The sequence below is a fragment of the Siniperca chuatsi genome, linkage group LG19 (genome assembly GCF_020085105.1).
Source record: "Siniperca chuatsi isolate FFG_IHB_CAS linkage group LG19, ASM2008510v1, whole genome shotgun sequence".
In the NCBI taxonomy this organism is placed as follows: domain Eukaryota; kingdom Metazoa; phylum Chordata; class Actinopteri; order Centrarchiformes; family Sinipercidae; genus Siniperca; species Siniperca chuatsi.
In genome coordinates, this window is record NC_058060.1 from 23,862,306 (window position 1) to 23,875,601 (window position 13,296).

Consider the following 13,296-nt stretch of genomic DNA (forward strand, 5'->3'; position numbering starts at 1 on the left):
AGAATGCACATATTCCTGTATTATGTTTTCCTATTTTAAATTGTGTACTGTTTAATCCTGTATGACTGAAATGTAGCCTGGATATTATTCTGCTCCTGTACGTAAGTTAACTAGTTGAGTTCATAAGACACCCGGCGAATTTTAGGGAAAAGAACACATCCGATTGGATTATAAATGGATTTTTATCTGCATCATTTATTCTTTATTCAGATTGAGTTGGTGCAGTTTGTCAGAGATCAGTTGTGCTTCTCTGGCCTCAGCTCTGAAGTCCAACCCCTCCCATCTGAGAGAGCTGCAAATGAGCAAAAATAAGCTGCAGGATTCAGGAGTGAAGCTGCTGTGTGATTTTCTGGAGAGTCCAAATTGCAGACTGGAGACTCTGAGGTCAGACACCATCTTTTACTTCTGTGTTGAGATTAATATGATGTGAAAGTTGTGTTGACACTAAACTGCAGACATAAGGCTGACATCAGACTGATCCACACTGAGTATCTTAATGCTAAAGTCTATTTTCTTCTTCAGTGGTTTAGTCCATTGACTGTGGCGGAGCAATGTCGAGCTCCTCATTTAAAACCTTAATATAACAAGAAAAATCTGCACTGGATAATTCACTCTGAACCTCTTAAACTCTGGATTTTTTATCTTGTATTTCACATCATGTTTTTTTTAAAATAAATGATTATAAAAATATGTAAATACAATAAATAATGAATTTCAAGTAAACGTCTACTTTTTAAACCTTCTTCAGCTCTGAACAGATTATTAAACATTGAATGATTTCAAGCAGGAACATTGTCTTCTAAAGTTACATCATTTATTCTTTATTCAGATTGAGTCGCTGCAGTTTGTCAGAGATCAGCTGTGCTTCTCTGGCCTCAGCTCTGAAGTCCAACCCCTCCCATCTGAGAGAGCTGGACCTGAGTGACAACGAGCTGCAGGATTCAGGAGTGAAGCTGCTGTGTGATTTTCTGGAGAGTCCACACTGCAGACTGGAGACTCTGAGGTCAGACACCATTTTTTACTTCTGTGCTGAGATTAATATGATGTGAAAGTTGTGGTGACACTAAACTGCAGACATGAGGCTGATATTATACTGATCCACAATAACACAATGACAAAGTCACTCCATTGATTAAGACATAGTAATGCTGAGCTACACATTTAAAACCTGAACACATCTGATTGGATTATAAATGGATTTTTATCTCCATCATTTATTCTTTATTCAGATTGAGTCTCTGCAGTTTGTCAGAGATCAGCTGTGCTTCTCTGGCCTCAGCTCTGAAGTCCAACCCCTCCCATCTGAGAGAGCTGCAGCTGAGTAACAACAAGCTGCAGGATTCAGGAGTGGAGCTGCTGTGTGATTTTCTGGAGAGTCCACACTGCAGACTGGAGACTCTGAGGTCAGACACCATTTTTTACTTCTGTGTTGAGATTAATATGATGTGAAAGTTGTGGTGACACTAAACTGCAGACATAAGGCTGATATTAGACTGATCCACACTGAGTATCTTAATGCTAAAGTCTATTTTCTTCTTCAGTGGTTTAGTCCATTGACTGTGGCGGAGCAATGTCGAGCTCCTCATTTAAAACCTTAATATAACAAGAAAAATCTACACTGGATAATTCACTCTGAACCTCTTAAACTCTTGATTTTATATTTCACATCATGTTACTTTTGATAAATGATGGAAACTTTGTGATCTTTCAGATCTGAACAGATTATTAAACACTGAATGATTTCAAGCAGGAACATTGTCTTCTAAAGTTACATCATTTATTCTTTATTCAGATTGAGGTGCTGCAGTTTTTCAGAGCTCAGCTGTGCTTCTCTGGCCTCAGCTCTGAAGTCCAACCCCTCCCATCTGAGAGAGCTGCAGCTGAGTAACAACAACCTGCAGGATTCAGGAGTGAAGCTGCTGTCTGATCTTGTGAAGAGTCCACACTGCAGACTGGAGACTCTGAGGTCAGTAGAGGGCTGGAGTCAGTCCGTGCTGCTTTCAGCAGTATTGTACTAAACACAGTTAGTTTCAAAGCAAAGATCCAGTATTTCCTGTAAACCTCCGACCTTCTCAGTGGCTGCTTTCCTCAGTGAAGCTGTGAGAGGAGGATGGTGACGGGCTTCAGGATTGGAAACAGAGAGAGAACAGTCAGCCAATCAGATGAGCCAGAAGCTCGTTGTGATCATGTGTTTGAGTCGATGTGAAGACGACTGTTGTTGTTGTCTTCATGTCTACAGGAAATAAAGCTGGATTCCAGCTGGCAGCATTACAACATGTACAGAGACAGTGTCCTCGTTCATCAGACTGTCGTAGCATCAAATCTGATCTCAAAGTGTTTGTTCTCTCATTTCAACACTAAACAACTGATCAGTTCATCTTTGTCACAGCTCTGAGATCAGTCTGACTGAAGCCTGCAGATCACTGGCTCTTATTTCAAAGAACCATCATTACATTTAGTCACCATGTGGTCTTTCTGCAGACCAGAACCTCTGCTGAAGTCCAGTAATCACAGCTGATGTTTAGCTGTTCAGTCTTTGTATGAACATGTAGGACCTTTAACATCATATATATATCTGTCCATTTGTCTTTTGTTGTGTCCAAATGTTTTTATAACAGACTTCATATTAACACATTTGTCATGTAATATTTCAACAGTAGATGAAATATTCAGACGTGACTGAGACGCTGGTTTTAACAGCTCTGAGCGCTAACAGCAGTAAATCCATCATTAAAGTGAGCAGTGAACATCTCTCTGTTTCTGCAGTCATGATGCGTTCAGGGACTCTCAGCACTTTATTTCCACTGTGTGCTTCAGTGAAATCTGCAGAGTAAACAGACCCGATGCCCAAAGTCTCTGCAGGTGTGTGAGCTTCCAGCTCAGTGTGTTCACTCCAACACGTTAACATGAGCGCTGAAAGGAAGCTGGCTGCGCTACACAGCCGCTCCACTTCTGGTCTGAACAGGACTGAGGTCCCTGCTGGTCTTTATACTGGATGTGCTGCTTCACTGACTGACAGCTGGTGGAGGGAATCTCTGTAAACACTGATTTATCACTTCTGCTGTCTTCTTCTCTCATCAGCTGGAAGTGGTCTCTGTCAGAGTAAGTGATCAGAAAGGCGGTTGTGTTGAGAGGACCAGCTGTGTCCTGATGATCCAGAGGTTGAAGCAGCAGCTGGTGTGTGGAGAGGCTCTGACTGGGCCATGTTACTGGGAGGTGGAGAGGAGAGGAGAGGAGAGCTTCACCCAGCAGTGACTGACGGAGGAATCACAACAAGTGGAGATGAGTCTCAGTGCTGCAGTCTGAACTGCTCTGAGATCAGCTCCACTGTCAGACACAAAGGCAAGTCCACCATCGTCCCTGTGTGTTCCTCTGGATGTGGCAGAGTATCGTCAGTGGATCTGGACTCTCTGCTGCTGCTCTGTCCTTCTACACCGTCTCTGCAGACACACTGAGACTCCTCCACACTCAGCCACCTCCTCCACCTGGACCTGGACTTTATTTTGTCTTTTTTATTCATTCTGAATCCAAAGTGCCTCTGCAGATTAGTTCTGTTTCTGACAACATAACTGTAGATTAACACATTTAATTGGATATTTCTGTTTTGCTTTCTGTCGAACAAAGCTCCAGGACTTCACTTCAGTTTCTCAACCTCTATGGAAATAATCATATTTTTATTTTATTTTTATTCTGCGTCATGCTTTGGTTTTATGTAAAACATACTGTTTGTTTTTCATGCTACCTTTAAATACCTGCTTAATATACTTCCCCTGTGGAAGCAGGTCTTATTAGAGTCATCAGTAATGAAATGTTTAAAACAACCTGAAGTCTCAGCAGATTTCAGCCTCTTTTCTCAACATACTGTAATTACTGTGTGAGCTGTGTTACATTATTGAACATTATCTCTGTCACAGTTAATTAGGTCTTCATATGACTCTGAGCATAAGACAAAGGTGGAAAGCCATCTGACTCCTTCACAGAGAAAGATTTACTGTAGTTCATATTAAAAGACAACTGAATAAAACTTTACTGGAATCACGTTTTATTTGCAGAATTAAGGTGAATTTGTTTCCAACGAGTGCTCGTCCAGTCTGCTGTAACACAGAAGCAGCAGAATGAAACTTTAGAGACACAATCCGTGCATTTCCAGGAGAAGGTAGCCGCAGTATTAAAGGGAAACAGGATTAGAAGCTGCTGTCGCTCTCAAACTGATTCACTGGTCTTAATACAGGGAGTCATGTTCAATAATAACTCAGCTGTTCAACTTCTCTGACGACGTCCTCAGTAACATGAGACGATGGTGATGATGGACCTGCAGCTGATTCACTCTGTGGCTTTCAGACTAAAGGCTGCTTCAGTTAGCAACAAGCTAACTATTATAATAGCTGTGTGGCTAGCCACTTTACATACCAATATTAAACCCTTCTGAAACACTGCTTTCCAAGCACCAATCAGAGGAAACCAAATTATAACACAATGTAAAGAAACCTATCTGGAACATTGGAAAGAAGAAACTAAAAGTCAAAGTAGATCAGAGTGGTATCTGGCCCTAAAAAGAGATGATGGATTGGCAGAATATCTCTCTACTGTCAGAGATAGAAAGCAGAGACAGATCCTGACCAATTACAGGCTCAATGACCACAAACTGGCAATCGAAAAAGGAAGACACAAAAGTCCTGGCAACCAAAAGAAAACAGAATATGTGGTCACTGTTCGACAGGTGAGGCTGAGACAGAGATGCTCTTCCTCCTACAATGAACAACATTCAATGAAATAAGGAACGTTTACTTTAACAAGTTCAACTCTGTAATCTCAGATTTCAAAGAGCTAAATGAGTCCTCAACATTAAAAATACTCTTTTTCTAATTTATTTTTTTAATTTTTAACTTTTGATCAGACTTGTTCATGTTCAGGAACATGTTGCATTAAGTGCAGGGTTATATTCTAGTATATTTTAGTGTCCCAGTAGCCGCAGTTTGTGCCTCTCTGTTTGATAAAACTCATTTTAATTCAACCTGTTGAAGACACATCATGTTAAAAAGCAGATGTGTGTGCACCACACACACACACATAGACAAACTTACCTGATTTCCTGTAAATGGAGAAGGGAGGAGCAATACTGACCAGGTGTTCCAGGTACATGACAACAGGGAGGGAACCCTGAAACTGAAAGTGTTCAGTTAGTTCAGACTCGATTTTGCGTCGACAGAGCAGGAGGAAAACTGAAGGCGGAGGCAGGGTGAGTGTTAATCCAACATTTTTATTATTTTACTGTCAGAGTCTCTGAGTCAGTTTTCTCCCCGTGGACTGTAGAGGAAAGAAACGTTAGAATGAACTCAACAGCTTGATTCATCTGTGGACACAAAGTTGTGATTGGCTGAATAATACACATTAAACCTACAGTAACCCAAGAAAACAAGCACAGATTTAAAGAAAAGTGACCAGGTGGCGTTCTGGCTGATTTTCTTATATTGTATACTGTGTGTGTGTGTGTGTGTGTCGCAGAGAGAGATTATGTGTTACTTCCTTTTCTCTCAGTCTTGTTTGTGACTCTTGAACAAACTTGTTTTTCTTGATTCTTGTGCTCTGAGCTCACAGTCAGTGTTACTGTTTTACCTCTCAGGCTGACTGAAGGCCAGAAGATGAGTGTTTGTGTGGAGGACAGAGCAGAGTCTCCAGGATCCAGCTGTCTGTCTCTGAAGAGTGACTGGTCTAAAGGTCATCCTCCACGCTTCAGTAAAGAACCTGGACCCTCAGACACAAAGTAAGAGACTGTTTCTACTGTAAACTGAGCTGAAGATGATTTGGTTATTAGACATATAAACAGGTAGGTGCCAGGGGCCAGATTCATAAAACTTTGAAGCAGTGCATACTGATGTTATTTCCTTATCAATCTCAATCATTGGGAATGTTGGTGAACATACACAAGCTTGATTGCCACTTCCGCAGTTAGCTATAGATGGATTCAGGCCCCTAATCACCTGTTTTCATATAAACACCTCTGACTGCTCCACCAGTCTGTCTGCACACACCAGTCCTCCATGTTGGAGGTTACACTTTAATGATTTACATAATGATTTATCTGTGCAGTCACAGTAAAGATGTGTATCGAAGAATGCAGAGAAAGCAGCAGATACAGATTTAAATACTTTGTCAGAAAATCATTAGATGGGCCCTTAAATATCTTTATGACAGCAAGACAGTGACTTTCTGAGCTGATTGTTAACCAAACTTGATATTTGTTCACAACAAAACATTTTTGTCTCTGCTCAGTTAGTGCTGGTAAAATAATTTTTTGTTAGGTTTAGGGCACTTAATTACCCTCAAGCCTATGTGGCTGTACCAACTACTAACAGGCCACAACATAAACCGAACAATTGCCAACAAGAAGAAAAGGATGCAGGTCTTATCTGAACCCCGGCAAGCTGGCCCGCTTCCTGCAGCGACCCCACTTGTTTCCCCCAGTGTTGTCCACTCAACTGCGTGGTTGGGCCAGCCCAGACCTCTTCTCTTTACTCTCTGTCCTCTGGCATCTGCCCCCAGGCTGGCTCATATTACACAAGACCCGTCCTCTTGAGGTTGGCAACCCATCAAAACATAAATGACAACCTGTAACTGTGACATTTTAGTAATAAAGAAATGTCTTCACAGAGATACAGAGAAAAGTCATGTATCTGTGGAGGAGCAGACATCCTGCTGTGCTTTGTGTCAGGACGTCCTGAAGGATCCAGTCTCTACCAGCTGTGGACACTGGTTCTGCAGACGGTGCATCACCTCATACTGGGACCAGTCTACTTCATCAGGAGGCTCCTCCTGTCCCCAGTGTGGAGAACAATCCAGAACAAGACCTGGACTGCAGACAGCCAGTCAGACCAGCACTGTACAAAGTAAGACTGTACATCTGTCTGCTGATGTCATCGTGTTTGAAAACAGGATTCTTCGTGGTTTATTTGCTGTGTTGAACAGCAGAGACATTCAATATTTTCATAAAAATAACATCATTTAAAATCATTTTTTTATTTTTTGTATTTCTTGTTTTAATGTTGGTCATGAAAATAATCACCAGAATTCTCAAAATCTTTTTCTTTAGTCTCACATGTTTCTTCTCTTTCAGCAGGTGGTGGTCTGCAGGAGGTTTTAGATGAACATAAGATCAGTCTGAGGAGGAGATGTGAACGTGTGACTGAAGGAAGTGATGAAACAGGAAGTGGAACCCTCCTCAACAGGATCTACACTGAGCTCTACATCACAGAGGGACAGAGTGAAGAGGTTAATACCCAACATGAGGTGAGGCAGCTTGAGACAGCTTCCAAGATGGAGGCCCTCCATGACACTCCAATCAAGTGCCACGACATCTTTAAGGCCTTACCCGGCCAACAGAGAAACATCAGAGTCGTTCTGACGAATGGCGTCGCTGGCGTTGGAAAAACCTTCTCAGTGCAGAAGTTCACTCTGCACTGGGCAGAGGGCTTGGAAAACCAAGACGTCAGTCTGCTGATTCTGCTTTCGTTCAGGGAGCTGAACTTGATCAGAGATGAGCAGTACAGTCTTCTCGAGCTGCTCCATGTTTTCCATCCAACATTACAGAAGGTCACAGCAGAGAAGCTCGCTGTCTGTAAACTTCTGTTCATCTTTGACGGCCTGGATGAAAGCAGACTTTCACTGGATTTCCACAACAATGAGGTCGTGTCTGATGTCACACAGAAGTCATCAGTCAACGTGCTGCTGACAAACCTCATCAAGGGGAATCTGCTTCCCTCGGCTCTCGTCTGGATAACTTCCCGACCTGCAGCAGCCAATCAGATCCCTCCTTCATGTGTTGGCAGGGTAACAGAAGTACGAGGCTTCACTGACGCCCAGAAGGAGGAGTACTTCAGGAGGAGATTCAGTGATGAAAAGCTGTCCAGCAGAATCATCTCACACATCAAGACATCCAGGAGCCTCCACATCATGTGTCTGATCCCAGTCTTCTGCTGGATCACTGCTACAGTTCTGGAGCACATGTTGACTACAGACCAGAGAGGAGAGCTGCCCAAGACCCTGACTGACCTGTACTCACACTTCCTGCTGGTTCAGACAAAGAGGAAGAAGCAGAAGTATGATGAGGGACATGAGACGAGTCCACAGGCGCTGACGGAGGCTGACAGGAAGGTTCTTCTGAAGCTGGGGAGGCTGGCGTTTGAACATCTGGAGAAAGGAAACATCATGTTCTACCAAGAAGACCTGGAGCAGTGTGGTCTTGATGTCACAGAGGCCTCGGTGTTCTCAGGAGTTTGTACAGAGATCTTCAAAAGAGAGAGTGTGATCTTCCAGAAACCAGTCTACTGCTTTATTCATCTGAGCGTTCAGGAGTTTCTGGCTGCCGTCTACATGTTCAATTGTTACAACAAGAGGAACAAAGAGTTACTAGAGTCTTTCCTCAGGAAGACATCCCTGGATGTTTTCCTGAGGAACGCCATGGAGAAATCCTTTCAAAGTAAAAATGGCCACCTGGACCTGTTTGTCCGCTTCCTTCATGGCCTCTCTCTGGAGTCCAACCAAAGACTCTTAGGAGGCCTGCTGGGTCGGACAGACAACAGTCCAGAAATCATCCAGAGAGCCATCAACAACCTGAAGGAGATGAACAGTGATGATATCTCTCCTGACAGAAGCATCAACATCTTCCACTGTTTGATGGAGATGAACGACCACTCAGTACATCAGGAGATCCAAGAGTTCCTGAAGTCAGAGAACAGATCAGAGAAGGAACTCTCTGAGATCCACTGTTCAGCTCTGGCCTACATGCTGCAGATGTCAGAGGAGGTTCTGGATGAGTTGGACCTGAAGAAGTACAACACAACAGCAGAGGGACGACTGAGACTGATTCCAGCTGTGAGGAACTGCAGAAAGGCTCTGTATGTCCAGATGTGATTAATATTATAAATCAGTATAGATTAGTAGTTTAGTTCTTCAAATATAAACACTCGAAAATTCTTATAGTTCTTAAAGTAGTGTTGCGCTTGTTTATTGCAAAAATGATGTCAGTTCAATCAGGAGAGAGTGTGGTTGAGGTTTCATCACAGCAACATTTGATCACAACATTTTTTACAGTTATAAGTGAATCCGGTAAAGTTATTATTACCTGAATAAGTTCTGCAAGGTGTCTATAATCAGACATACAGGTAATGGTTGATACTTTACCACTATGCTTAAGAGTTTAAAATAAGTTGTGTATCATTTTCCAAAGGAAAAAGTCATAGAGAATTGCTTTTGTGCAATTATTGCTATCATTAGCCATTTCATAGTGAGCATTAAAGGTAGATCGTAGAAAAGATTTCAATCGTAGTCATCTGGACACTGTTTTCAGAATCAAGACGTTTCGCCATCCGGAAGTCATTCTCAATTTTCTGGCTGCACCTACCTCATCACTGTTAAGTACCTGATTGATGAGGTAGGTGCAGCCAGAAAACAATAGGCCTGATTACTGATTACTGGGCCATCTTGGAAACAATTTAGGTCAGTTTCAGGTGAAACTAGCCATTAACAGATACTCAGGTAGATTCCTTCCTGAGGGCAGGGCTTATGTAACACAGAGTAGCTTAAATTTCTAGTTCCCGTCCCATTTTTTCACAATTGAGAATGACTTCCGGATGGGAGCAGAAACGTCTTGATTCTGAAAACAGTGTCCAGATGACTACGACTGAAACCTTTTCTACGATAGAACACTCCTGGATGAATGAGGGACTACACCGCATTAAAGGTAGAAAGAGAAGATACAGTAGAACAATGTAAATTTCACACTGAGATCTAAAATAATAGTAATGGTATTGGCAATAATATTAATATTAATAAATTAATTATAGGCGTAACAATGATAATAACAGGAGTAAGACTAATAATAATAAATATAGTAGCGGTTGTCAAGCAGAAACATGGGGGCAGTAAGAGGCCTGCAATCATAGATCCAGTTTCTGCAGGCAGAAACTGCCTGGAGGCAGAAATACCTGCTGAAAGCGACAGAAGGAGAGAGGAGAGAGATGAGAAAGCAAAAAACTACGTGAGAGAGAAAATGTCGAGTTAGTAACATACATTAATGGGATAAGAATGCATACAGATGGAGAGGGAGACATGGGATTAGATCACACTGACAGACATTATGGAAGCCTAAATGTAATTACATTTTCTCTCCCTTCATTTGCAAGATTAAAGCAAAACAAAGATTAAAAGTCTGCAGGTATGAGAGAGAGTGATGGGAATTATTGTTTCATGTTAAACACAGTGAGATAGGATTAGCTGAACCACTGATGTGAAGAGCAAATGTTAATCAAAACAGGATATTGCAAACTGTTTTGACATCAAATCCATCAAGTAAATATAAAGTGTCCTCTTTCATAATAACATATTTTGTAATATATGTTTCATGACAGACTTTCTGACTGTGGACTCTCAGCAACTCACTGTGAAGTTGTGGCCTCAGCTCTGAAGTCCAACCCCTCCCATCTGAGAGAGATGGACCTGAGTGGCAACAAGCTGCAGGATTCGGTACTGAACCTGCTGTCTGCTGGACTGGAGAGTCCGAACTGTAGACTGGAGACCCTGAGGTCAGTTCACTGACTGTAGCTTATGTAGTTATTTTGTATATATTCAATTCAAATTTTGTACTGAGGTTTAAAGTATTGGGTTAATAAACTTGTTTCCAAGTTTTTCTTCACAACAGATCTAACTGTTGCTCTCTTTTCATGTCAGCATTAATTATTTGAAGCCAAAGACATTTAGATTGCAACATAAAACATATAAATAGTCAGCACCGGAAACATCTTTGTCTTAAAGGACAGGTTCATATTCAGTCTATCTCAATACAATACTCACATGCCCACATGTACATTCAATGAGTTACTGGTGTCAGCAGAGCAGAGAGGCAGTCTCTCATCCACCACCACTATGTTTTAGACAGCGTGCTAGTTTGGCTAATAGCGAATTGTTACAAACAAGCTAAAATGAAAGCTGTCTATATGTAGTCAAACTGTTTAACTTAGTTTGCCAATAATCTTTGGCTAAAACTTTGGCTAATTCTTGTAAACTTAGCTGCTGGCTGAGACAAACCAGCCCCTCCTCCCTCTGCCAAGTAACTTAGCTGCAGTGAATCACAGCAGCAGCCGAGGGACGAGGACAGAGGACAGGAGGAAGGACTGATACTGACTGATGTCTTCATTTTTTCTAAACTGCACTCAGTATTTTGATTTCAGGAATATGATTTATTTAATTAACATTTTAAAGTGAGATATTATTGAGTTTATACAGTGACTTTGCTGTTGTAAACATTACTGTTGCTGCTCTAGAAATAACATTTAGTTATGTTTTATAAATATTCAATTCTAATCTTATTCTGAATTTATTCTTTTTAAAAATAATATATTTTTAAAAAAGCAATTATTTAGTAATGAAAAAGAATCGATAAGAGTATTAATAAAGACTCAAACCAATAAGGAGTATTGATAAGAGTAGTAGTATCAATAAAAATCCTAACGATACCCATCCGTAACTGTGTGTGAATCAATCCCCTTATAACCTGACTCCAATGTTACGAGATGGAGGACAAAATGCACAGTCTTGTTCTGTGTAAAAATTACTTGTAAAGTTTAGCTTCAACTAATATGAGGCTTCAGCAATCTGAGTTACACATATCAAGTCAGTATTCAGTGTTTGACAGAGTTTCCTTGTTGAGCTGCAGTGGAGGAATAGTAACTCAAAGAGGGAGTTTGGTCCTAAATGGTCTGTAACTTTGGTAAACACCCACTTGATTTGTCTAACTGACTGCTGAAGCTAATATTAGTTTCATCTGAACGTATGAAGTAATTTCTTACAGTGTAGTTGTGTTAGGAAGGGACCACTACGTACGCAGATTTGACAGGAGGAAGGATTACTGCCACCAATAACTCTATGATGTACATATGGCATGTGGCTGTTGTTTTAAGACAGACTTGAACAAACGTGGACCTCTCCTTTTAATGACATAAACCTACTTAGCTACCAAATACAGTAAGAAGAAGGTCATGTAATAAATGAACAAAATGAACAGTTTTTTAGTCCAATATGTCTGATTTGATATTGGGCCTCTAATTCCAGACTTGACTGAGATCAGCAGCATGTTATTGATCTGTGTTGACATGAATCGGTGAATGAATGTTGTGCTGACATTTGGATGATGTCTGCAGACATCTGATTGGATTATTAATGTATCATTATCTCCATCATTTATTCTTTATTCAGATTGTGGGGCTGCAGTTTGTCAGAGATCAGCTGTGCTTCTCTGGCCTCAGCTCTGAAGTCCAACCCCTCCCATCTGAGAGAGCTGGAGCTGAATAACAACTACCTGCAGGATTCAGGAGTGAAGCGGCTGTGTGGTTTTCTGGAGAGTCCACACTGCAGACTGGAGACTCTGAGGTCTGCAGTCACAAAAGACTCAAATAAACTGTAGAAAATGTCCCCTGTTAGCTGTTGAAGTAAATGAATGTGTATAATTTTTAGTTAAAGGTCACATCTGTATACAGAAGATCTTCTGAACTAATGTTTGTTTTAAATTAATTAAGTTTAGTTGCTGAAGTAGAAATATTTCTTTAATTTCTGTTAACGTCAATGTGTTTTCAGAAATAATGTCTGATCATAGATATTGATCCTCCAGAAGACACACACATACTAACACACATTTATTTATATATATATATATATATATATAGCTGCTGGATAGCGGGTGGATAGCTCAATGGGTAAGTCACATGACTTTCACACGGGGCCAAATACCTCCAACGAGAAGTCCTCCTAAGAAGTCAGCTCAATGGCAAGAACAAGGCCCAGGCAATAAACAGCTACGCCCTGCCAGTGATCAGATACCGTGCGGGAATAATAAGGTGGCCAAAGGAGGAGATACAGACCACAGACGTTAAGACGCGAAAGCTCCTCACCATGCATGGAGGGTTCCATCCCAAATCCAGCACCCTGAGACTGTACGCTAGCCGTAAGGAAGGCGGCTATGGACTAGTGAGTGTGAGAGCCACTATCCAGGATGAAACATCCAAGATCCACAAGTACATCCAAGATAAGGCCCCAACAGATGACGTGCTCAGGGAATGTTTCAGGCAATGGAGAACAGAGGAAGACGTGCTGGAGGAAGGACCATCATGGGAGGACAAACCCCTACACGGGATGTACCACCGGAACATAACTGAAGTGGCTGATATCAAGAAGTCCTACCAATGGCTAGAGCGGGCTGGATTGAAGGACAGCACAGAGGCACTCATCATGGCTGCACAGGAGCAG

At 41.5% G+C, this 13,296-nt stretch overlaps 2 protein-coding genes across 6 annotated transcripts in view; both read left to right on the forward strand.

Moving 5' to 3' along the window:
- Positions 1–13,296, forward strand: part of LOC122866379 (hemicentin-2-like) — a 480,239-nt gene that overhangs the window by 338,429 nt on the left and 128,514 nt on the right. The window lies entirely within an intron of this gene.
- The window catches only part of LOC122866380 (NACHT, LRR and PYD domains-containing protein 12-like), a 70,364-nt gene that overhangs the window by 17,708 nt on the left and 39,360 nt on the right, over positions 1–13,296 (forward strand). For 2 of the 5 annotated variants that reach the window (XM_044175990.1, XM_044175984.1), the window contains exons 7-9: positions 7,115–8,894; positions 10,407–10,580; positions 12,250–12,423. In XM_044175990.1, coding sequence (XP_044031925.1) covers positions 7,115–8,894; positions 10,407–10,580; positions 12,250–12,423 — 2,128 coding nt within the window. Of the gene's footprint in view, positions 1–5,627; positions 5,765–6,651; positions 6,888–7,114; positions 8,895–10,406; positions 10,581–12,249; positions 12,424–13,296 lie in introns of those variants that run through there. The other 3 variants (XM_044175986.1, XM_044175988.1, XM_044175989.1) reach the window with 3 other exon arrangements.